General features: G+C 45.0%; 1 protein-coding gene across 2 annotated transcripts in view; it reads left to right on the forward strand.

Moving 5' to 3' along the window:
* BFSP1 (beaded filament structural protein 1) overlaps positions 1-26324 on the forward strand; it is a 91653-nt gene that overhangs the window by 32274 nt on the left and 33055 nt on the right. The window contains exons 1-2 of one of the 2 annotated variants that reach the window (XM_053574438.1): positions 18447-18856; positions 24260-24320. In XM_053574438.1, the coding sequence (XP_053430413.1) occupies positions 18480-18856; positions 24260-24320 (438 nt within the window). In that variant the 5' untranslated portion in view covers positions 18447-18479. Of the gene's footprint in view, positions 1-18446; positions 18857-24259; positions 24321-26324 lie in introns of those variants that run through there. The other variant, XM_053574439.1, reaches the window with a different exon arrangement.

The raw sequence follows: 26324 nt of genomic DNA on the forward strand, positions 1-26324 counted from the left end.
TCTTATTTGGTATTTAGATTCTGAATTCGATTTGTGACATCTCAGCTATTTGTTTGTGCATGGGATCTTGTGCTGTGTCTGCCCCATTGATTCTTCGGGGAGTTGATCTACTCTGATTATTCATATTGCTAGAGTTTTTCTGTTGATTTCACCTCGTGATTGTTTTTCACCATTACCTCTGGCCATCCTCAGAGTTGGGAAGGTGTCTCTCCAAGATTACACCCCAGCGGGATCACTCTCTTTTTGCTGGATCTTTGTAGGGAGTGACCCTGTGTAGTTCCTCTGGGGCTGCCCCAGCCAGGGAGCTCTTGTTGTGGAAGCAGCTCTGCAGTGTGACACACCCAGATCCAGCAACAGGGCGGGAGGTGGTGCACATAGTTCTGGGAGTGCCTGGCGCCCAGTGACTTTGGCACAGAGAACCCAAAACTCCAGCAGTCTCTGGCCAGGAGAAGGGCTCTGCGCAGAGGCAGGGAGGGCTCCGGAGGGCACGCGGCTACCAGAGTCCCTGGGCAGACGAGTGGGCCGGTGTGGAGGCAGGGAGGGTACAGGAGGGAGGACACAAGGTTGTGCGGCTCCCGTAGTTCCTGGTCAGGGTATGCGGAGGCCTGGCGGGTGTGGGTCGCGGGTCGGGGATTGCAGCGCAGCTCTTATGGAAGTCTGGGCCGCGCCAAGGCCAGGAGTTTGAGGTTTCATGAGCTGTGACGCCACGGCACTCTACCCAGGGCAATAGCCCAAGGCTCCAGTGTGCCAAAACCAGTCTCACTCTGCCCCTGAGGGTTAAGACTGTAAGGCAGCTCAGTCCCTGCCTTTACTGCTGCTCAGTCACTAGGTTACTAGCTTCCACCCCATCCTTGCTCTGCGACCCTGAGGGCGGAGCTTGCCAGGGCAGTTCTCTCACAATGGCTCCCTGTGGCCCACAGCCGAACAGTATTAGCTCCGTCTAGCCCAGTGGCTCAGTCTGGGGCCCTAGACAATGGCCAAAGTTCTCCGCACTCCTGCTCAAGCTCTCCCCAAGGCAGTTCAAGCGAGTGCCAAGTCCAAAAACACCGAAACAGTTCACAGGTAAGGCCTTTCTGGTTTGCAGTCTCACTGCTGCTTGTATTTACGGCCGCCAGTGGGATTAGGTCGATCGAACACATGCAACCACTTGCCAGTTTTCCACTGTTTTTGTCCTCCTCTTGGGGTCCAGAAGTCCCTTGCTGACACCCTGTATCCTCAAAGGATGATTATAGGCAGATCCCACCAGCCAGAGATGCCTGGAGTCTTATCTCCCCTGACTCATCGTGCCCTGTTGCAGGGAAGCTGTTACTCGGCTGCCATCTTGGATTGTTCTCCCCATGAAGGATTTAAACCTAGACTATTTAACTCAAGTGGCAATAGTTTTAATCACCATATGTCCTATGACACAGCATATCAAGTTCTTCAAACATCTTCACTGGTACGTATTGTAGTACACACACAATAGGCCCTTGAGGACACTGTGCTGATGGATTTTCTGGTAGATGAACAGATAGATTTCTTTAATCTATCAGCAATAATAATGTTGCATAATTTGGATTGTCTGCACTTGTCCAACTGAAATCCAGGTCACATGCAAGAAGCTTTTCTTTGTTCTAACCACATCAAAGAGCTCAGCAATGTTTTCTTTTCTCCAGGCTCTTCTAAAATTAAACTCTGCTTTTGTAGCAAACCACTGTTGCTGCTGTTTTGCTTAAAACTAGCCACCCAGCTTACAATTTGTTGTACAGTAAATAAAGGTTGCCATTTATGCCCTAATAACAAGCTGAGTTGACCCAGGGTTTTAGCTGGTTGTGATGTTGTGTGAGGCATGCTCATTACAGATTTGGAAGGCAGCAGTTCATGGGCTCTGGAGGACTCGTATTTGAACTGAAATATTCTTCTAGCCGCTGACCGTATCAAGTTTTTCCTTTGTTTACAATGCAAAATGTTACGCTCTCTATTCACCCCCACTCTTTTGGTCTTCCAGAAAGAGTAAAGCAAATGTTCTGTGGCCCCTAGAACACGTTATAAAATTGTTTCCCAAGTTAGGTCATTGCAGTTGCAAAATTTTTGCTTTGCTAGAAGACCTGGCCAAAAACAACAGCCATTATTTCAGGGAAAGAAAAAATTCTTGAGATTAGTTAGGAGTTGCTGTCTCCCTTTCCACTGAAATAGAGACACATTCCTCTAGCTGGGCCTAAACTATTTTAAGATAAATCTCTTTCTCTCTTTATAGAGATACATTTAGTTTTCTGGCTGACTTCCCCAGTTTTTGAATTGCCCCATAAAATTTTGGAAGGCATTTTATCTTTATAAGGCAATTTATCATAAATTAATTTTCAAAAACTTATTGAGTCAACACAGAATAAAAACAAACCAAATTTTCAGGCTTTATACCCTAATTCTAGTCTAGTTTTTCTTAACTGGGCATTTCAATTTAGGGTTTCATTCAAATAATATATTTGGGGAGACTGATTCTTTTCTTTGAACTTTCCGAGACTATGGAGGGGATGTCAAAAGTTTCTCTCCAGAAATTTTAACCACCAGACAGATGGTATTAATTTACAGGTAATATGATCTTAGTAAATGTTTAACAACTGACTTTCCAGAAAGGAAGGTCCTCACTTGTAGGATTTGTCAATTCCTGTGGTGTAGACACAATGGCTAATTTCCAGCCACCCATGAGGTATTAACCAGCTCAAAAAAATTCCTGAAAATTTAGCAGCCGGCGCTCACGGAGTTCCTAAAAGGCAGCTCCAGAACAACACTGCAGGCAACTCAGCAAAAGAGTGCCCCAAGTGCACAACTGAGGCCCTGCAATTGATCCTAGAGATTACTAGAACGTTATGTTGTAGCAAATCCTCGCAGAGCATGGACAGTTGCCTCAAAACACAGGTTATCTTAATAATAATAATAATAATAATAATAATAATAATAATGTAACCTGGGAGAATTTGGTCCAAAACATACTATTTAATTGTTGTTCTTGCCAAGTCGTACAATTAGGGTCATTGAGGACAGTCCAAGGGCATTTTAGAGACAAGGACTACTCACAGCTCTGTGGCTGTGGTTGAGACTGGTATGTTCAGCAAGGGCTGACCACAGAACCAAACAAGCAGCCAGAAGCCAACTTGGATGCCACCCTTTGTAACGGATGGATTTTGATTTTAGTTTACATCTGAAAAGCCACAGTCTTTGAGAATGCCTGGGAAGTGTCTTCATTAGCTATCACTTAAGGACATCTCTTATTTTTTTCTATCTTCTTAAAATAGAAAGCTCTTTTCCAAGGAATTATTTTTTCCTTTTCATGTGTCTTGTAACAATAGTCATTCTGCTGACTGGCACACTGTGTTCTTTCTTTTTTTTTTTTTTTTTTTTTTTATTGTTGGGGATTCATTGAACTGTGTTCTTTCTTAAAGAATGTATTTTTGTTCTGTCCCTGTATATTTCCTCTAATGATGAAAGACAATGTAAACCAAGCCCTCAAGTTGGGAGCAATGTAACTTTCAACCTGGGGCTGCTGCTGCTAAATTGGACCCTGCCCTTTGAAACAGCCTAGTCAGAGGAGTGAGAGGGCCCTGAGCTGTTCAGAAGAACCCTTGGGATGCTTCATCTCTGGCCAAGCAATATCCATCTTCCCCATTTAAAAGTTTCAAGAGGAACCTTGCAAAAACTTTCATTTCAAGTTTAAGTTTCTATGTGTTATTGACTCTTTTTTTTTTTTTTTATTGTTGTTGAGACAAGAGTCTCACTATGGTCTGGGCTGGAGTGGAGTGGCTAATCTCAGGTATGGTCATAGCTCACTATACCTTCGAACTCCTGGGCTTAAGGTGATCCTCTAGCCTCAGCCTCCTGAGTAGCTGACATTGCAGGTGTGTGCCACCACACCTGGCCCTGATATTCATTCATTCTTTAATTTACTTTATTGTGGGTGGCGCCTGTGGCTCAGTGAGTAGGGCGTCAGCCCTGTAAACCAAGGGTGGTGGGTTCAAACCCAGCCCCAGCCAAACTGCAACAAAAAATAGCCAGGCATTGTGGCAGGTGCCTGTGGTCCCAGCTACTCAGGAGGCTGAGGCAAGAGAATCGTCTAAGCCCAACAGCTGGAGGTTGTTGAGAGCTGTGACACCACGGCACTCTACTGAGGGCGACAAAGAAAAAAAATTTACTTTATTGGGCACCTACTTTGTGTCAGAAGCATTACCAGCTGATAAATGAGATGCTGTATCTCTCAGGATTCTTATGTTTCTAATGGGAAACAATGGCATCCACAAAGGGTTTAACTGAAGAGAATTTAACGATGGAACAATTTCCAGAATAGTGGATGACATCAACAGAATCAAGAAAATATGATGAGGGCTCAGTGCCTGTAGCTCAATCGGCTAAGGTGCCAGCCACATACACCAGAGCTGGCGGACAACTACAACCAAAAACTAGCTGGGCGTTGTGGCAGAAGCCTGTAGTCCCAGCTACTTGGGAGGCTGAGGCAAGAGAATCACTTAAGCCCAGGAGTTGGAGGTTGCTGTGAGCTGTGATGCCACAGCACTCTACCCAGGGTGACAGCTTGAGGCTCTGTCTCCAAAAAAAAGGAAATATGATGAGGCTATGCACAGTGGCTCATGCCTGTAATCCTAATACTCTGGAAGGCCAAAGCAGGTGGATTGCTTGAGCTAAGGAGTTCAAGAGGATTGCTTGAGCCCAGGAGTTTTTTTTTTTTTTTTTGAGAGTCTCAAGCTGTGGCCCTGGGTAGAGTGTTATGGCCTCATAGCTCACAGCAACCTCAAACTCTTGGGCTTAAGCGATTCTCTTGCCTCAGCCTCCCAAGTAGCTGGGACTACAGGCGCCTGTTGTTGCAGTTGTCGTCGTTGTTTTAGCTGGCCAGGGCCAGGTTTGAACCTCAGTCTCAGTGTATGTGGCTGGTGCCATAACCACTGTGCTACAGGTGCCAAGCCTGAGCCCAGGAGTTTGAGGTTGCTGTGAGCTATGACACCACGGCAAGCTAGCCTGGGGCAAAAGAATGAGACTCTGCCTAAAAAAAAAAAAAAAAAAGAAAGTAAAGAAAACATGGTGAAGTGGCCATGATGTAGGGACAATAGCAGGAAGTGTTAACTATCCCTAGGCCTAAAAGGGCAAGAGGAAAGGACTTTGGAAGGGAGATTATGATCAGAGGGAGAGGGAAGCAGGAAGGGCGTCTTTCTGATCCCCTGCCAGTGAATCCCATTTGCCAAACCCCACTTGGGAAGCCAGAGGACATGTGATGCAATCTAGGAGCAACAACCTGGGGTTTAGAGAGTCGCGAGGAGGACAGAGGATGGGTGTCTGGAGGGATCTTCAGGTAAAAGATGGCCACTGGGGAAGTGACCAGCACTGCTATCAGCCATGCCCTCAAAGAGCTGCAGTCTAATGAGAATAATATGGCAGGTCTGTCTTAGACAGAGGGCTGTTTTGGTCTCTGGGAGCTTGGATGAGTAGAACTGAAGAACGCTTTAGACATGTACTTGGGCACATCAGTATGCTCGAGGGGTTGGGTGGGAGGTGCAAAGGAGTCAGGAAGATGCTGGTGCCAAACTGAAGGTGACAGGCAAAAGCAGGAAAGGACATTGTCTACTGGGGGAAAATTAAAGTCTGATGACACAATTTTAAATAAACAAAGGCATGGGCATTGGTAGGAGGCAATCTCGAGCACGTTGGTGGTAGAGTGTGGAAGAGCAGGATAATATTCACATCGCTTCTAGCCTGCCCTCCAAGAGCTACAGCCTAGTAAGAACCATCATACAGCAGTTCTGCCTTAGCCACAGGGTTTCTTGGCCTGTCGGGCTTGGAAGGGAGATTATCGTCAGAGGGAAACAGGAAAGGGAGTCCTTTTGATCTCCTGTCAGTGACTCCCATTTGCCAAACCCCACGTGGGAAGCCAGAGGACATGGGGGCAGGTGATGCCATCTGGAAGGGTAGACCTAGGGTTTGGAGAGCCATGAATGGGTTGGACCTTCCAAATGAACTACCAAAGCAGAAGGTTGGAAGAGGCACTATTTGAAGTGGTTGGAAGACCCTGCCAGATGATAGCAGTCTTCTGTAAGCTGGCTGCTGTTAGACATTTTATTAGAAAGCGGCACACAGACTTTAGCAGGAGAGGTGAATTAGAGTTTAAAACGTATGGTCTTGGTGTGCCTCGTGATGCTGTGAAACTGTGTGTACAATCTGGAAATGGATGATAAAATAACTTGCCCTATCACCTCTCCCCACTGCAGGTCGAAGCTGGGAGCTGGTAAACTTTGGAAGATATTAATAGAACATGTTCTCTTGTGAAATAGTTCAATCAGTTCCTTTTGCTATCAATAGGACATTAGACTTGGACCTATAAAGACAATGGATATCTCAGATTTATGTTTAAATCTGTAAATGTAGATTTCTTTTTTTTTTTTTTTACAAGTTTATCCAACCCAGAAATGAATGTATATTTCTATCAGAAATGTATTCATGGGGGTGGCGCCTGTGGTTCAGTGGGTAGGGCGCCGGCCCCATATACCGAGGGTGGTGGGTTCAAACCCAGCCCCGGCCAAACTGCAATAAAAAAATAGCCAGCGTTGTGGCAGGCGCCTGTAGTCCCAGCTACTCGGGAGGCTGAGGCAAGAGAATCACCTAAGCCCAGGAGTTGAAGGTTGCTGTGAGCTGAGATGCCACGGCACTCTTCCGAGGGTGACAAAGTGAGACTCTGTCTCTACAAAAAATAAAAAAATAAATAAATTTAAAAAAGAAATGTATTCATGGATGTATGTGCCCAGTTCCTTAAGATCCATCTTCTAATTGATACAAAGCGTAGTTTGGAACATCCTATTTTTAAAGGCGGAGTGGGCTTGCCAGTTAGCCAACTGTGGCTTGATAATATATCAAACCACTTGACAATCTAGTTCCAGAAGAAAGGGGCTGTTGTTCAGAAGCAGGCTGACCCAACATGATAGAGGTGGTAGGTCTGCTTAATGATATCTTAGAGTGAAATGCAGAACAGAAATATGAATACCACAGCTAGATTTATATCCACAGAAATTACAACTGTGAGAGATGTCTCCAAACTCAGGGCTAAGGATGGCGCCTGCTGGAACAATGACTTATTTCTGCATCCCTGAGGTCATGGGTATGGCACTTTTCATGCATAACCAGAATGACGGTGAGCTGGTGTGACAATGTCTCAATGACATTCCAAAGCTGTGCTCTATTGTCTTGTGTGCTGGGAAGGCAAGTCCAGATGTATCTCAAAATCCTCACTATTATCACCACGATTATGATGGGTGTTAAACTCCTACCGTAGCTGTCAACAAAATCCTGGTTGCTAAGGCCAGGATACGAACTGGTGAATCAAAGGAGAGTTTGGAGTTTGTACATTTTCTTGCTATCATTAAAAAACATGTGTTCTCAGGACAATATTCCTGGAGGTCTTGGGATTTGGGGGGATACCTTTTTCTTTTGTTATAATTTCAAACTTATGCAAAAGTTGCAGGAGGAATATAAGGAATTCTTCTGCACCTTTTGTCCAAATCCACCAATTAGTTACACGTTGCTCTATTTGCTTTATTATTCTATTTATGTATATTTGTATATTATTATATGAATATATATATTCATATATACCTGTTTTCTGAACCACTGAGAGTAAGTTGGACATTGTGCCTCTTTATCTCTTAGCCATTGCATATTTTCTAAGAATAAGGTCACTTTCTTACATGTCATCAAAAAAAAATCAGGCATTTTAACTCACTTATAATATTTATATAGATAGATAGATAGATAGATAGATTTTTTTTTTTTTTTTTGAGATAGAGCCTCAAGCTGTCGCCCTGGGTAGAGGCTGTAGCATCACAGCTTACAGCAACCTCCAACTCCTGGGCTTAAGCAAGTCTCCTGCCTCCGCCTCCCAAGTAGCTGGAACTACAGGCACCCGCCACAATGCCTGGCTATTTTTTTGTTGCAGCCGTCATTGTTGTTTGGCGGGCCCAGGCTGGATTCGAACCTACCAGCTCAGGTGTATGTGGCTGGTGCCTTAGCTGCTTGAGCCACAGCGCTGAGCCTTAACTCAGTTATAACATTATTATCTCATCCACATTCCACATTCAAATTTCATCAACATTACAATAATGTCTTTTACACCTCCCCTTCCCCCCAGTCTAGAATGCAATTTAGGATCATACATTCCAATTACTTGTCCTGGCTTTTGTTGTTGCCCAGTCAAAGAACCAGGAATGCACCTGTCATCACATAAATTGGGTTTTTTGATACTTGCTTCCATTTCTATATCAGACTCTGAAAAAAAAACAGGTTTGATGCTTAGTGACTTCCCTCTTGCCTTTGATAGTGTTTGAATCTCAGGCTTTACTTTCCCGAAACCACTGAGTGTCAACCATGTGTATGCAGTTGGAGAGAGGGCCTGGCTTTGAGCCTGTTTTTCCATACCTACTGATCTGTTTTTCTGTTTGTTTCTTTTCTTTTCTTTCTTTTTTTTTTTTTTTGAGACAGTCTCACCCTGGTTGCCCCAGTTAGAGTGCAGTGGCATCATCATATCTCACTGCAACATCAGACTCCTGGGCTCAAGCTGTCCTTCTGCCTCAGCCTCCCTCGTTGCTAGTACAACATCATGCTTGGCTAATTTTTCTATTTTTAGTAGAGATGGGGTCTTGCTCTTGCTCAGACTAGTCTTGAATTCCTGACCTTAAGTGATCCTCCCCCAGTGCTAGGATACAAGTGTGAGCCACCACACCTGGCCCCGTGTGACTGTTTGGGCAGACTCATCTTCAGTGTATCTTTACAGAATGCAGCCTGAGGGAGAGGCCTGACTACACAGAGCAGGGCTCTGTCCTTTCACTCCTGGGGTGTCCGCCACTTTACTCAAAACGAGACTTTCCATGGCTGACTTGACTTTGGAGTTGATCCAGTAAAGGCTTCAAGCTGTGCGCCTTGTATTCTCGGGACTTGCAGTTGCCTTTTGCTCTTATGTATACATATGGCTGTAAAGTAAAGCATCCTCCCTCACCACCACCACCACACCGCAGGGGGTTCAATTTTAGCGCACCAGCGTGGCCCTCTTGTGGCAGATATTTTTATGCTCCGGGAAAAGGATGGTTTGTTAACCCTGCAGAATCAGAATGATTGCTAGGGCTGCTGAAACCAAGTGCCACAGCCTGGGTGGCTTAAAGAGGGAAGTTTATTTCTCATAGGCTTGAGGCTGGAAGTCTGAGATTAGGGTGTCAGCAGCACTGGTTTCCGCCAGGCCTCTCTCCCTGGCTGGCCAGTGGCTGTCCCTGTCCATCTGCACGTGGTCTTTCTCTTTCTGTGCCTTGTGTTCTGATCTCTTCTCAGATGTACACCAGGTCCACCTAAAGACCTCATTTTACCATAATTACCTCTTTCAATGCCCTATCTCCAAAAACAGTCACATTCTGTCAGAGTTATGACTTCAACATGTTAATTTTTTTTTTATTTATTTTTATTTTTAATTTTTTTTTGGCTGGGGCCAGGTTTGAACCCACCACCTCTGGTATATGGGGCCGGCGCCCTATTCCTTTGAGCCACAGGTGCCGCCCTCAACATGTTAATTTTGCTGGAGACATAGTTCAGCCCATAATAAGCAGGAGAGAAACTTTAGAGATAGCTTAACTCAAATTGGTTCCATCACGTTGGAAAACACATTACTGACGACTTGTTTAGAGCCAGTCATACAGCTAGTAGGTAGCAGAGACCCAACATGAACCTATGAAGGGGAGTCTCAGGGAAACTTGCCCTTTTCCCCTAGGTTGGTTTGCTGAAAAGATCAAGTGAAAGTAGATTAATAAGAGAAAGATTTGTCTCCAAATACCATGTGCATGGGGGGAAGCACAAGAATAATTTCCCAATGTTTCAGTGATAGACAGTGGCTTTTAAAGATGCGTTTTAGGAGGGAGTGCGGAGAGAAACTAGAAAGTATACATGTAGCAAATGGTTGCCGGGGGAGGGAGGGAGGCTGGGTAGATGGACAGAAACAGATTGATTAGTAAATTAACCTGAGAGACAGGTATTGTGCTTCAAAGACCTGTGGGCCAGGTCTGTTAGCATGTGATCAGGAGCCTAGCAGCCCTTTAAGATTTTAGGCAGATAGAGGAAAGTCTTCATTCAAAGTTTCCTGATTATGAATGGCCTTTAATTCAAAATAATCTTGATACCAAGGAATCATACTTTGGGGTGAAATTTTCTTAGCTCCTTCACCTACTGTTGCAGGAAGACGAGGCCCCATGGAGAGAAAGAGCACCCAAACACTTTGTTTATAAGAGGAGGGGCTTTATTCACCAGCTGGGAGTTTACCTCATAAAAGAATTCCAAATGGCCACTCTCCCTGACTGGCTTGGTCTTTCCCTTTTTATCTATAGTCCAAAAGTTCCAACCCATAGGTACCCTTTTCTTTTTTTTTTTTTTTTTGTAGAGACCGAGTCTCACTGTACTGCCCTCAGGTAGAGTGCCGTGGCGTCACACAGCTCACAGCAACCTCTTAACTCTTGGGCTTACGCGATTCTCTTGCCTCAGCCTCCTGAGTAGCTGGGACTACAGGCGCCCGCCACAACGCCCGGCTATTTTTTGGTTGCAGTTTGGCCGGGGCTGGGTTTGAACCCACCACCCTTGGCATATGGGGCTGGCGCCCTACTCACTGAGCCACAGGCGCCGCCCCCATAGGTACCCTTTTCATTGGCCAGTTTGAATCAAGCGGGAGCTGCTGTTCCAGTCCCCACAGAACTAAAGGATTTCACAGAAGTGAAAAATTCCAAGTTCCAGGAAGTTACGTCTACAAATTCCCAAATGCGAGTCACCACGGAGAGGACCCTGCGGGTGTATCCGGTGGTCTCTTAGAGAAGACCTGTTCTCCTGGACCTCACTCACTCTTCTTTGGCATTCTCTCTCACCACGTCTAAGGGATACATGATTTTCTCCATTACCCTTTGTTTCTGTAGAAAATCCAAAGCAAACTTAAAAAGGGTTAGCTCAAAACTTTAGAGTATGAAAATTGACCAAAAGGCAACCAGTGATGCCTATTTTACTCATGATTTTTATTTATTTTTATTTTTTTTTTGTAGAGACAGGGTCTCACTTCATGGCCCTCGGTAGAGTGCCGTGGCCTCACACAGCTCACAGCAACCTCCAACTCCTGGGCTTAAGCGATTCTCTTGCCTCAGCCTCCCGAGTAGCTGGGACTACAGGTGCCCGCCACAACGCCCGGCTATTTTTTGGTTGCAGTTTGGCCGGGGCCAGGTTTGAACGCGTCACCCTCGGTATATGAGGCCGGCGCCTTACCGACTGAGCCACAGGCGCCGCCCTTACTCATGATTTTTAATATATTTTCAGTGGAGAAAAATGTTAATTAATTTAAAAGTTTCTTCCCTAATTTAAACAACTTTACGTGGAGAAAAGACCAGTCATAGAGGTGTGCAACTGGTGGTCCCAGCTACCTGGGAGGCTGAAGTGGGAGGATGGAGGCCGCAGTGTTCTCTGATGCTGCTTGTGAATAAGTAGCCACGGCACTCCAGACTGGACAATTGAGGGAGACCTTGTCTCTGGAAAGGAACAAAGAGATGACGAACATTCGAGCTGGTATTATGAGTAATTTCTGATTTATAGTTATATTTTTATATGGTTATAATCACCATGCGTCTGGCATTTTCTTTTTCTGTTTCCCTTCAAATTTGTTATAGACACTTTCAATTATTTCTTTTTTTGTAGAGACAGAGTTTCACTTTATTGCCCTCGGTAGAGTGCCGTGGCGTCACACAGCTCACAGCAACCTCCAACTCCTGGGCCTAGGCGATTCTCCTGCCTCAGCCTCCTGAGCAGCTGGGACTACAGGCGCCCGCCACAACGCCCGGCTATTTTTTTGTTGCAGTTTGGCCGGGGCTGGGTCGGAACCCGCCACCCTCGGTATATGGGGCCAGCGCCCCACTCACTGAGCCACAGGTGCCGCCCGACACTTTCAATTATTTCATAGTATTTTTCACAAGGTTAAAATTGTTCAATGGTTAGAGACCATTTTCTCCTGTTAGTATTGCCCAGCTTGTTAAACCATGCTCATTTCTGTCCCTCCCCCTCTCTTTGCTCTTATGTATACATAAAGCAAGTAATTTTTTTTTTTTTTTGGCTGGGGCTGGGTTTGAACCCGCCACCTCCGGCATATGGGACCGGCGCCCTACTCCTTGAGCCACAGGCGCCGCCCTAAAGCAAGTAATTTTTATGAAAAGCCTACACTCAAAGGGGCTTAATATATAAGGTAATCATACTTTTCATAAATATTTTTGAAAATAATTTCAAACCTCTAGGAAAAATCATAAGACTAGTACAAACAATATCCATACCCCTGTACCCAGATTCGCCTCTTGTTAATATTTCGACTGATTTCCTTTCTTTCTCCATATAAATATGAATAATTATATCAAAAATAAGTATTTATAATTACACTATATTTGTGTTTGTATTTACACGTATCTTTTTTTGCTTTCCTAGAGACAGAGTCTCACTCTATTGCCCAGGCTGATCTTGAACTCCTAGCCTCAAGTAATCCACCTGTCTCAGCCTCCTGAGTAGCTGGGTAACAGGCATGTGTCATCTCGCCTAGCTTACGCCATTGTTTTTCAGAACCATTTGAGAATAAGTAGCACACATCGTGGGTTTTTACCCCTAGATAGATCAGAGTATATTTTCTAAGAATAAGTATATTATATTACATAACTGTGGTATAGTTATAAACTTCAGTAAACCTGACATTGGTATGATTACTTTATTTATTTATTTTTTTAGTAGAGATAGGGGTCTCCCTCTTGCTCAGGCTAGTGTAGAACTCTTCAACTCAAGCAATCCACCTGTCTCGGCCACCCAGAGTGCTAGGATTACAGGCGTGAGCCACTGCACCCAGCCACAAGAGGAACTCTTTTTTTTCTTTTTTTTTTGATAGAGTCTCACTACCTCACCCTCGGTAGAGTGCTCACAGCAACCTCACACTCTTGGGCTTAAGCAATTTTCTTCCCTCAGCCTCCCAAGTAGCTGGGACTACAGGTGCCCGCCACAATACCTGGCTATTTTTTGTTGCAGTTGTCATTGTTGTTTAGTTGTCCGGGCTGGGTTCGAACCTGCCAGCCTTGGTGTATGTGGCTGACGCCATACCACTGTGCTGTAGGTGCCGAACCTGGTATGGTTCTTTTATTTAAACTATTGTCCATATTTCAATTTGGTCAACAGACCTAGCAATGACATTTATAGCATTTTTTTCTCATCTAGTACAAGATCCAGTCTAGAGTTCCTAGTGCATGTAGATGTTGAGTCTTTTTAACCTCCTTTAATCTGGAACATTTCCATAACCGCTCTTTGCTTCTTATGATGTTTAACATTTTTATAGAATACTATCCATTCTTTTTTTATTTAATATATTTTTTGAGATAGAATCTCACTCTGTCCCCCTAGGTAGAGTGCCATGGCATCATAACTCACAGTAACCTCAAACTCCTGGGTTCAAGCCATCCTCTAGCTTCAGCCTCCTGAGTAACTGGGACTACAGGTGCCAACCACAACGCCCAGCTAATTTTTCTATTTTTAGCAGAGACAGGGGTCTTGCTCTTGCTCAGACTAGTCTTTAACTCCTTAGCTCAAGCTATCCACTTGCCTCAGCCTCCCAGAGTGCTAGGATTATAAGCGTCAGCCACAGTGGCTTACCCCCTTTTTATTTTATTAATAGGCTATTCCTTATTTTGGATTTATCTGGATGAATCCTCATAATTAGTTTCAGGCTATATGGTATTTAAGTTCTGCAGGCCAGAATAAAAGACACTGTCTTTCTCAGACAAAACAAGATAACTCTTGAGAGTGAAAGAGGGTGCTTCCTATAATCATGCTGAGATAGAAGGTGTAAATGTGTGTGGACTGTCTCAGGCAAACTGGGATGTTTGGTGATTATTCCTATTTTACTAGTGCCCATACAGGGACCAGATTGGTAAAATCATTTACCAAAGTGAAGGGGCCAGAACTTAAGCTCAAGTCTTTCTAGCAACAATTTCCAATCCTTGCCCCCAAACTAGTGCCATTCAACTGTGTTTAGCTTAACTCTTCCATACCTGATCATTCATAAAGTCTTGTGGAATCTGTCTCTAGAAGCATGTCTTTTGAATTAAATTAATTCAGCAATGCTTTCTCCTTTATGGTAAGATCTATATTGCTCCTGAGTAAGCTACCACCAGCAGTGTATCTTTAGGGTTGCTGACAAATGTGGTCTCTTTCTTCTAGGCGTGGTAAGATTGAATTTCCCAGCGTACTTGAAGTTAGGCAATATAATCACAGCATTCTACTGAGGTCTCTGGTTTAGAATTTATTCCAGATTTTGTGTTTATTTAGTTGGATGTGAGTTTGTCTCCTGCATATCTATGCAGGAGGGAAGGGACTTCACTTGGCTTAATATTTAACTCTGAGACTATGCTTTCTCAAGTAGATGTTTTCTTTTTTTTTTTTGTAGAGACAGAGTCTGACTGTACTGCCCTCGGGTAGAGTGCCGTGGCGTCACACGGCTCACAGCAACCTCTAACTCTTGGGCTTACGTGATTCTCTTGCCTCAGCCTCCGCAGCAGCTGGGACTACAGGCGCCCGCCACAACGACCGGCTATTTTTTTTTGTTGCAGTTTGGCCGGGGCTGGGTTTGAACCCACCACCCTCGGCATATGGGGCCGGCGCCCTACTCACTGAACCACAGGGGCCGCCCAAGTAGATGTTTTCTAAGTGTTTGTTCCACTGGATTAAATTTTTTATTTTTTTATTAAAACATTTTGTTGTTGTTGTTGTTGAGACAGGGTCCCACCCTATGCCCCTGAGCAGAGTGCAGTGGGCGTGGTAGCTCACGGCAACCTCAGACTCGGGCTGCGGGCCCCCCGCTGCCTCAGCCTCCGGAAGCCGCTGGGATTACAGGCGCTCGTGGTGCCCGGCTGGGTTTTTCCATTTTTTTCATGAGTTGGGGGCTCACTGTCGCTCAGGTTTTTTTATTAAATTTTTTATTAAAAATTGTAAATACTTTTTTTTACTATTTCTCTTCATTGTTTTTTTCTATTTTCTTTCAAGAAAACAGCAGCCGGTATCCACTGGATTCATTTGAAGTAATATCCTTTCTCCTTTGTTTTTGTTCTGCAATATATTTTTCACAAATGGGATTACCATATGTGGTTGAAAGAGTTGTTGGTCCTAGTTTTTCACCCGATAAAATTATGCACCAGAACCCCTGCCATGGCCTCAGGGTGAGCCAAGGCCTCTTCCCTGCCCCTTGCCTCTGTGGCCATGTGATTTTTTCTTTGAGCAATGGGATGCCAGCAGATAGGATGCGATGTGAAGGCCTGGAAGGAGCTTGTGTGGCTGCACTTGCTCTTGTGCTTTTGTCACTGTTAGCAGAGGAGGTGGACATTTAGGGCAGAGTTGCTCCTGCTGACCAGAAGACCCTGCAGCTGGAAGGAAAGCCATCCAGCTGAGCTGCAGACCTGGTAGGGTAGTGATAAACACTTCTTGTGGTTGCATGTCACTTACTGGTAGTCTGGAGATAGTTTATTCTGTAGCAATATCTGACTGATATCAAAGGGAATAAATAATTTTATCACTATTGTTATATGTTGTTGTTTTTTTTCTCTAGAAATCCTAAAATCAATTTACCACTTTATCAGCATGGTATCTGTGTACTTACAAAAAATGTTCATGTGGCTGGGCATGGTGGCTGAATCCTGTAGTACCAGCTACTTGGGATGCCAAAGTGGGAAAATGACTTGAGCCCAGGAGTTCAAGTCTTGCCCAGCTGCACTCCAGCCTGGGCAACAGAGCAAGACTCTTGTCTCTAAAAACAGAAAACCCAACAAAAAGCCCCCTAAAACCAAACAACCCAAAAGTAATGTGTCTTTCTCAATTTGAACATAACATCTAATTTTACATGGCTTAAGAAAAAGAAAATAGATCAGTAAACCATGCCATGAGCACTGCTTAGGACCTTCCTTTAATGGACTGAATCCATTATCTTACAGTAAGAATTTGAAGTAATAAGAAACTCAACAGAGATTTGTGTAATTTTCTTTCTCTATCTTTGGTAACTATGACTTTAATTTGTAGTATAATTTAGGTGAAATCCATATAGTTGGTGATTATACATACTGCTAATCCTTTTTTTATTTTTTGCTAATCCTTATTTTTAAGGAAACACTCCTTTTTTTTTTTGAGACAGAGTCTCAAGCTGTCTCCCAGGGTAGAGTGCCTTGGCATCATAGCTCACAGTAACCTCAAACTCCTGGGCTTAATTGATTCTTTTGCCTCAGCTTTGCAAGTAGCTGGGACTATAGGCGCCCACCACAACAGCTAGCTATTTTTTGTTGTTATTGTTGTTGCAGTTGTCGTTGTTTATCTGGCCTGGACTGGATTCGAACTGCCCGCCTCCATGTATGTGGCCGGTGCCCTACCCACTGAGCTATGCTGGAAACACTCCTTTTGATAATGATTTAAAAAATTGGACACATGAAAAAAAAAAAAAGGGAGGCACCTGTGGCTCAAAGGAGTAGGGCGCCAGCCCCACATGCCAGAGATGGTGGGTTCAAACCCAGCCCTGGCCAAAAACTCTAAAAAAAAAAATTGGACTGACAAAATATTTATATTCAGGAATAATCTCATCAAATGGTATTAATTTCTTTCAACACCCACAATTTACATTTGTTTGTTTATTTATTTATTTAAACAGAGTCTCACTATCACCTTAGGTAGAGTATGGTCAGCTCACAGCAACCTCAAACTCTTGGGCACAAGCAATCCTCTTGCCTCAGTCTTCCAACTATCTGGGGTTATATGCATGCGCTGCCAGGCTAAATTGTTTTTCTATTGTTAGTAGCAAGGGGGTATTGCTCTTGCTCAGGCTGGTCTCTTAACTCCTGAGCTCAAAAGATCCTCCTACCTCGGCCTCTAAGAGTTCAAAAGATCCTCCTGCCTCTGCCTCAGAGTGCTAGGATTGCAAACGTGAGTCACTGTGACTGGACTTACAATTTACCTTTAAAATTTAAATTTCTTGGCCTGGGCCCCTGTGGCTCAAGCAGCTAAGGCGCCAGCCACATACACCTGAGCCAGCGGGTTTGAATCCAGCCCGGCCTGCCAAACAACGATGACAGCTGCAACTAAAAAATAGCTGGGCGTTGTGGCAGGTGCCTGCAAGTCCCGGATACTTGGGAGGTGGAGGCATGAGAATCGCTTGAGCCCAGGAGTTCGAGGTTGCTGTGAGCTGTGATGCTAGGGCACTCTACCCAGGGGCAACAGCTTGAGACTCTGTCTCAAAAAAAAAAAAAAAAAAAAAAAATTTAAATTTCTCAAAGCCGAGTTTATTAATTATATATATATATACACATATACCGTATAAAGCTTGGCATCAAAACCTAATTGTTAATTCTATAATAAAAATTAGACACAGTGGCAAAAATAAATCCTTTATTCTTTTCTAATGGAGAGTTGGTCAATTTATTAAATCTTTAGGCTGCAAGGATTTTTCCTTCCTAAGAACCTACTAAAGTAAGGTCGTGAGGGTGGGGGTGGGAAGCTACTTATTTCTTTCACTCAAGAAAGGAAGTCAAAATCCATGAGAGCAAGGGTGACATTATAATATTAATAACATAACTGTGCCAGTTTCCTATGTTATTGAAAACGGTAGGTAGTTTCTCTGCAAAATGGGTGTTAATTAGTAAGAAATTACTTGTAACTGCACCTCTCTGCTTACTGGGATACTCATGCTATTTTTTTTTTTTTTCGTTTAAAACTCCTTTTCTAAACTTTTTTTTTTTTTTTTATTGGGGATTCATTGAGGGTACAATAAGCCAGGTTACACTGATTGCAATTGTTAGGTAAAGTCCCTCTTGCAATCATGTCTTGCCCCCATTTGCATCCGTAGTTCAGAATCACTACCATGGAGAGGGCTCCTAATTGCCACGTTATAATTATGAAAAGGAATTGCTTAAATTATCAGAAAAATAATGGTATTGTTAAAATGTTCTACAACTGGACCATAAGCTTGACTGGAAGAAAGAACAGAGCAACGGCCCTGTCTCTTGAGCTAGCCCAAGTTTAACAAGCTCGCCTTGGGTTTTCTTCACAATCACAGGGGAACCGGTCAAAAGAACGTCATGCCTCTCTCGTCCCCTGACCTTCCATTCAATTAAAAAGCAACAGGCCTTAACAATCATGGAACAAAAACTTCACTTCCCGTTGTAACCTTCCCACCCCTCGCTCTATGGGCCGCTAATCCAGCTCACAAAGCGGGCTGCTGCTCTTTTATTTTCCGCGCGCGGACCCGGCGTGGCGCCCAACTGCTGATCGGCTCTGGAACGTCCCAGCAGCGCGCCGGGGGCCTCCGATGTTTATTTAGCAGGCTGCGGGCGCGGCGGGGCGCCTCCTGCACCGCTGGCTCGGTGTGTGCGCGCGCCTGCTCGGGAGGAGCCATGTACCGGCGCAGCTACGTCTTCCAGGCTCGCAAGGAGCAGTACCAGCGCGCAGACGAGGCGTCGCGCGCCACCGAGCCCGAGCGCCCGGCCGACGATGGCTGGGTCGGGGCGGCGAGCCTGGTGGCGCTGCAGGGGCTCGGCGAGCGCGTGGCCGCCCACATCCAGCGGGCCCGCGCGCTCGAGCAGCGCCACGCCGGCCTCCGGCGGCAGCTGGACGCCTTCCAGCGCCTGGGCGAGCTGGCCGGCCCAGAGGACGCCCTAGCACGCCAGGTCGAGAGCAACCGCCAGCGCACTCGGGACCTGGCGGCAGAGCGCGCCCGGCTGGAGCGCCAGGGCACCGAGGCGCAGCGCGCGCTCGACGAGTTCCGGAGCAAGTAAGCGGCGGCCGTTGGGGGGAAAACCAGGCAGCGAGCTGGGCTGGGAGCACACTGCCACCAGTCAGAGGTGGAGGGCTTTCTTTGGTTCCCTGGCGACCTATTGCCTCATGGCTGCACGCAGGTGGCATATTTCCTTAAGACGGGACTAGTTTCCGTTTGGATGGTACTTCACAGTTTACACGAACTGCTATCATTTACTTTTCATATATTTTAAAATTTGGATACAACTTATAAACAGTAAAATGCACAGATTTTAATTGCCTAGTTCAGCGATTTTTGACAAATGTATATGCCTGTATAGCTACCAAAACAAGATACTTTCACTATCCCGGAAAGTTCCCCTCTCCCCAAACCAGAGATACCCAGTGTTCTGATTTCTATCATCATGGATCGATTTTGCCCATTCTAGCATTCCACAAAAACAGACTCTCACAATCTGGCTTCTTTTGCTCCGCACAGTGTTTTTTGAAATGTACCAATGTTATTTAATCCTTGCAACTTTAGTCTTATTGCACCTATTTTTCAGATGAGGAAACTGAGGCTCAGAAAATGCAGGGATTTGGGGAAAAGCCCCCACAGCTGCTGAATTGCTGCCCTGGGATTGCAATTTAGATCCTGGACACGCTAAATCTGTCTTCATGGCATCACAGCTGACATCTGGGGATTGTGTTTCTATGTGAGTCCTCTATGGTCTTGCAGTCCCTGGACAGCAGCATGGGCATCACCCAGGAGCTTGCTAGAAATGCAGGCTCTTGAGCCTGATGCATTGAATCAGAATCTGAATTCCTAGTTTAAGAAGTTAAGCATTGAAGTTTAAGAAGCTATGGTCTGGGGTATTGTCTCTCCTCCCACAGATGGAATTATGTGTTCAAATCAGGTAGGAGCTGTTAAAAAGAAAAAAGATGCCCAGCAATTTGTCAGCATCTTTCCAAATTATAAATACTGTGCCCTTCGACTCAGGAGGCCACTTGGAGAAATTTATTCCACCGCACGCTCCAGCAGTTGTGGAATGGCATGGCTGCAGAAATATTCACTGCAGCATGATTTGTAGTAAGCCTTGAGCTAACCTAAATGCCCAGTAGCAGGAGATGGGTGATAACCTGGTGCTTCATTCACATGATGCAGTACTATGCAGCTGTCAAAAAAGAATGGTATGTTTTATCATTTATTTTTTATTTTTTTGAGACAGACTCTCACTATGTCGCCTTCAGTAGAGTGCTGTAGTATCACAGCTCACAGCAACCTCAAACTCTTAGCAGTTCTCTTGCCTCAGTCTCCCAAGAAGCTGGGACTAGTGGCGCCTGCCACAACACCCGGCTATTTGTTGTTGCAGTTGTCATTGTCGTTTAACTGGCCTGGGCTGGGTTCGAACCCACCACCCTTGGTGTATGTGGCTAGCGCCATAACCACTGCGCTACAGATGCTGAGCCATCATTTGGTTTTTTTAAAGCTGGGGAGAATAGACATTTTTTGCTTGCATAAGGAAAAAGAATTTCTGGACACACATACACATGCACCCAGTGACGCTGGTTACCTGTGCAGATGGAAGAGTAGAAACTGGGAGATGGAGGGATATTTAAAAAAGGGATATTTAAATTAAATACTGTACTTTAAAAATTGTTTAACCATATAAGAAATGTATTCATTTAAAAATTATAGAAATTAGGGTGGTGCCCATAGCTCAGTGGGTAGGGCGCTGGCCACATGCACTGGGGCAGGTGGCTTGGAACCCAGCCCAGGCCTGTTAAAAAAACAAACAAAAAAATAGCCAAGCGTTGTGGCCGGCGCCTGTAGTTCCAGCTACTCAGGAGGCTGAGGCAGGAGAATCGCTTGAGCCCAAGAGTTTGAGGTTGCAGCAAGCTATGACGCCACAGCACTCTATTTTTTATTAAAAAAAATTATATAGAGCAGCGCCTGTGGCTCAAAGGAGTAGGGCACGGGCACCATATGCCGGAGGTGGTGGGTTCAAACCCAGCCCCAGCCAAAAACTGCAAAAAAAAAAAAAATTATATAAATTAATTTAAAAATACCTATGTCCAGGGCAGTGTCTGTGGCTCAAGGAGTAGGGCACCAGCCTTATATACCGGAGGTGGCGGGTTCAAACCCAGCCCCAGCTAAAAAAAAAAAAAAAAACAGCTGCAAAAAAAAAAAAAAGATTAAAAAAAATACTTATCTCCAGGCCCTACCTACTTGGACCCCAAGTGAGGCTCAGGAACTGTAATTTTTAGAGAGCTTCACCGATAATTTCAGTGAATAGCCAGATTTGGGAACTGCTGATATCCCGCTGGTTGGATGAATGGTAAACAAAATGTGGTCTACACACACAATAGGGTCCCTGGAAGGATTTCTCTAAACCTGCTCTATGTTTGAGTTCCAGTTTCTCCATTTGAATCTTAGGCAGTTTATTCGACATTGTGAATTGAACATATTTATCAAAACACATTAATTGATTTAGTTCCCATCAGCCTTCTGCTTCAGGCTTTGATCCATAGAAACAAATTGAAGCTGGAAGAAGAGAGCTGTTACAGCCCTTCCTGGGGAAATTGAGGCTTGCATGAAAATTACCCTTGCTCTTGGGTTAATGTGTTCATTATCAAACATATTTTTGAGTTATAGGAAATCTTAGATGTACTAGCAGGAAAGGGCAATGAATGAATTAGATGCAGTTAATAGTTTTATTCTCGAAGCTGATTACACATTAAAAAATAATTTATGGCTTCATTAGAGCAACACACAAAAGAAATGTTAAATGTGACATCCTGGTGTGAATGTAAAAGTTGTGTAGAGATGTTTGCTTACTGGTTAGAGCTGAGCTCCTCAGATAGTTTTAGGTCCAGGAATGTTTACTCAGTGTACATATTCCTAATTGTTCTTCCCTGATTTAGGACTTTTTGGGGGGCAGTTTTTGGCCCAGTCTGGGTTTGAACCTGCCACCTCCGGTATATGGGGCCAGTGCCTTACTCCTTTGAGCCACAGGCACCGTCCCTGATTTAGGACTTTTAATTTTGAGAACACAGCAGCGTGGTTTTCTGGAACTGTTCATGGCTAGGAAGTATCTTACTCCACCCGTGCATGGATGTGCAAGGGCACAGAAGGCTTTGTGGGTTGGGTTAGGGGTTAATTAGGATTGGTTTCAACCACAAATAACATAAACTTCAAAGTTACATTGGCTCCTGTCAGACCCATTATGATGCCTGCTATCAAAACAAACCCCAACAGAAAATAACAAGTGTTTGTGAAGATGTAGAGAAACTGGAACATGTGAACTCTGTCGACAGGACTATAAAATGGTATACCCATCATGGAAAACAGTATGCAAGTTCCTAAAAAAATTAAAAATAGAGGTCCTATATATATATGATGCAGCAATTCCACTTTTGGGTATGTACCCAAAGAATTTATAGCAGGGTCTCGAAGAGGTATTTCTACACTTATGTGCATAGCAGCATTATTCGCAATAGTTAAATTGTGGAAGTGATCTGATTGTCCATTGTGGATAAATGGATAAACAAAATGTGGTCTATAACTGAATAAGGACTGGATAATCCATATTACAACATGGATGAACTTTGAGGACATTATGCTACGTGAAATAAACCAGTCACAAAAAGACAGATACTGTGTGATTCTTAGATGAGGCAGTTAGAGTAGTCAAATTCACAGAGACAGAATGGTGGTTGCCAGGAGATGGGAGAGGAGTGAATAGGGAGTTAGTGTTTAATGAGTACAGAGTTTCAGTTTTGCCAGATGAGGAGTTATGGAAATGGATGGGGGTGATGGGTTTCACAACATTATAAATGAAAGGAGAAAGTGCTCACTCAGAATGGAAGTTGGTTGGTTTCTTGTGTAAGTGTGAGTGATCAGTTCAGTGTGATACTCTGCAATATTTGAGACCCAGAAGGTTCTGCATGGGCTTCCAGAGGGCAGCTTCCATGTTGCAGGCCTCAAGACGGAGGAAGGGGTGCCAATGAAGAGGCAAAGGGCTCCTGCCTGACTCACTGCAGACCTGTGAGAGCTGCTACAGGCAGACTCAGTTTCCATCTCATTGACCGGGACTTAGCTCTGGACCCACACGTAGGTGCAAGGAAGGATTGGCAGTGTAGTTTCCCTTGTAGGCAGCCCCGTGCCCTCCAAAGGTCAAGGACTGTAACTCCTGGGAGAAGATGAGACTGGATATTGAGGGGCAGCTTACAGGGAAAGGGGGCGAGGATTATTCAGGAAGTGATCATCTCTCTTCCTTCAGGGGTAAGATTCCCCCAGGGGGAAACCCTCACTGACCAGGGTGATTCTGGGGTCTCTCTGCTTCTTCCATTGCTATTATTTTCTCTAGAAGTCCAGGAAGAAATTGACTAGGGAAAAAAATAAGCCTGCTGCTAATATCTGTTGCTTTGTTAATCTTGTGAATGTTTACATTTGGGCTTTCTCTGCTCTACGCAGGCAGCGTGGTGTGGTTTTGGTGGCAGTCTCGGGTCTGAGTCCTGCCTTCACTCTTCTCTTAGCTGGGAGTTCTCCTGAAGCCAAGCCTGAGTTGGGATTTGAGGGCAAGCCACTTCTTTGGGAGCAGGGAAGTGAGGAAGTAAGACAGGAAGGAAGGCATTAGCAATGACATTACCATCATTGTCTTTGGGGGCAGCTGGAGCTCAATCTGCTGGATATAAACTATGCCTCAGTTATCCCAGCTGAGAGACGCAGTTGAGGTGTTAATGCACCAGGCAGTTCCTTCAAGGTTGAGGGCTGCCTCCAGGGGCCCTGACCCCTGGCATGTCCAGCACACCCTGCCCAGAGGAAGCTGTGCAGGAGTGATGCCACTAGGATGAGGGTGACGTGTGGTAGCATCTGCCTGTGGCTTTTGGCAAGTATCTCAGCCTCAGTTTCCTCATCTTTCACACAGCAATTAATGATAACTGCTCTCTTCCAGGGTGTTGTGGGGATTAAGTGACATAATCTAAAAAAACTGACAGGTCGCACACACCAGCAAAATGCGAGTGAGGTCAGTTTAAAGGTGTCAGTTGTCAATGGCATCTGATGGGCTCCTGGGCTCTGTGCTGCTACTGCACTTGGGTTACAGATATGGGGATGTAATTCCCTTATCCTCAGAGTGGCAGGGCATGAAGGGCGGGTGGAGGGTTGGAGCCTCCAGGCTGGAGACTTGTGTTCCACGGACGGCTCCCCATTAACACCACACACAGTGCAAATGTTCCCGCTTCTGCTTGAGCCACAGCATGAAAAGGACTGCGAAGCAGTGAGCTAGGAAACGCAGCATTAGCTGCTACTGTGACATTAAGGGCTTCTTCTTAAAGGAGAGGCTGTACTACTCAGATTAAATTTAGTTCTGAGTGTGTGTGATCCATACAAAATCATGAAAGCCGCCCAACTTTTGCTTATGTGTCCAATTTGCAGGTATGAAAATGAGTGTGAATGTCAACTGCTGCTAAAAGAAATGCTTGAACGGCTTAACAAGGTGAGCTGAGCACGTCCTCGGGTTTGGGTAGCTCGATTTCAGTGTTGAGCTGAATGGCAGAAGCCACTGTCTCCCATGGCTCCTCTGTGTTCCTTGAAGATTTGCCGACCTCTTTTGCAGTCACTGTCTTTCTTGATTCTTAATTTCACCTGAGTCTTTGTGCATCAACTCACACACCCGGTCACACACACTTCTACTCCAAGAAACATGGTCTTTCGAGAGAAACACAGACCATGCAGCTTGTTGTGCTGGGTTAGCAAAATGTGCCAGCATTAAAGTGAGAAGCTGCCAGTTTACTGTTCTGCTTATCACAGACACCCAAACTTGGGAAGGAGCTTGCTTTGGGAAGTGGTCATTTGGATGCAAGAACTCCTCTATCCTGTTGGCTAAGAGTCTTGAGGTTGCTACTCCGCAGGAGAAGTCTTTAGATGACAGAGGAAATAATTTCCATTTGCCCTCAAGCTCCCTCTTCTCCTAGCATGAAAAGTAGCCCCATGGGTGTTACCGGGGATTCTTAGCTTCTTTCTTTTCTTTCTTTTTTTGCAGTTTTTGGCCGGGGCTGGGTTTAAACCCACTACCTCCGGCATATGGGGCTGGTGCTCTACCCCTTTGAGCCACAGGTGCCGTCTGATTCTTAGCTTCTTTTTGCAGAGCTTTCTGTAGGAGTTATTCCTTGCAGGGTCCCTTCGCTGTCGGGATTCTCCATCATCATCCTGATTAATTGGATTTTCTGCGTTAGCTGGGAGAACACCACCAAAGAGCAGAATAATCCTGGTTGTACAAAACCAGGCATGGCAAAAGCTTTAAGCATTGATCATTTCCGTCCCCAGCTCACCTGTCAGAGTGGAAGAAGCGGTGGGGACGGACCCTCTTCTGTGCCTATAACCTCATCATAATCAATGATCAAACAGCAGACTCTGCCCTGCTGTGCCCAGAAATGCCTAAGGATTCTTCTCCACGTAGAACTCCAAACACCCACTTTAGACAGTCAGGGTCAGCATGGGAGGTTTGCCTTCCCTTGCTTTGTCCAACTGTTGTTGTCTAGAATTATTCTGCTTATTGTGGGAAAATCAGAACTAAAATCTAGGGAAATGGAATTTTGCTTTGTCCATGTTACCTGCTTGCAGTGTCCCTTCTCTGTGTGAACATATATCATGTGTTCTCTAAACCTGGAGGCTTGTGTGAAAGAGGGTGCTGTCAATAATTATTCAGGTTAGTTGCTGTAAACTGGTGTGGTCCCAGGCCAACCAGGATGATATACAAGCACCCTAGATGTAAACACAAAGGTGATGGTGAGAATGTGCTTCAGGAAAGCCCTAAAGATACAGGTTCAAGGATTCTCCGCAGAGTGTTGGCCCCAAGCCTGTTGAGGTCTGGGCTGGGAGTGGGCCTTATTAGCCCAACATCGCCCTCCTGTTCTGCTGACACCTGTACCTCATCCACATTCTTCAATTTGTTGGCAATACCAGGCTGCCAGGTGGGGCCCCTGTCTTGTCCACAGACCACTGCCTCCTGGGACACTGGCTACCTAACACCCTCTCCTGAAGTGCCAGTTCAGGTCCTCCCAGTCCCCTGCTCAGCATCAACACTTGCTGCTTTGTGAGTATCTGTCCTCACTGCAGGCAGGGCTTTCTTGAGACAGACTTCTAAGGTCAACATTCACGCAGTGCCATCTTGGGCATTCCTCCAAAAAATGGGGTTCCTCTTTTGACGCTCGATGGAAAAATGACAGTGGATTTTTAAAAAAGCTCAAACCTTCTGTCATTTTTCTCTTATTACAACAGCAGTACGTATCCTCAGTAGACAAATAAGGCAGTGCAGATCATGAAAAACAAGGAAAAGCCATCTCAGCATTTTACCACCCAGAGAAGATAGCTCTACCACCTTCATGAGTATCGTGACCTAGAGTGTGGACCTTTGAGGTGTCAGTCCCGTAAGAATGGATATTAGGAAGGTTCTGGGGAAAGATGCTACCAAGAGTATGGGTGAGGCCAGCACAGGGAA

The sequence above is a fragment of the Nycticebus coucang genome, chromosome 21, assembly GCF_027406575.1.
Source record: "Nycticebus coucang isolate mNycCou1 chromosome 21, mNycCou1.pri, whole genome shotgun sequence".
Lineage (NCBI taxonomy): Eukaryota > Metazoa > Chordata > Mammalia > Primates > Lorisidae > Nycticebus > Nycticebus coucang.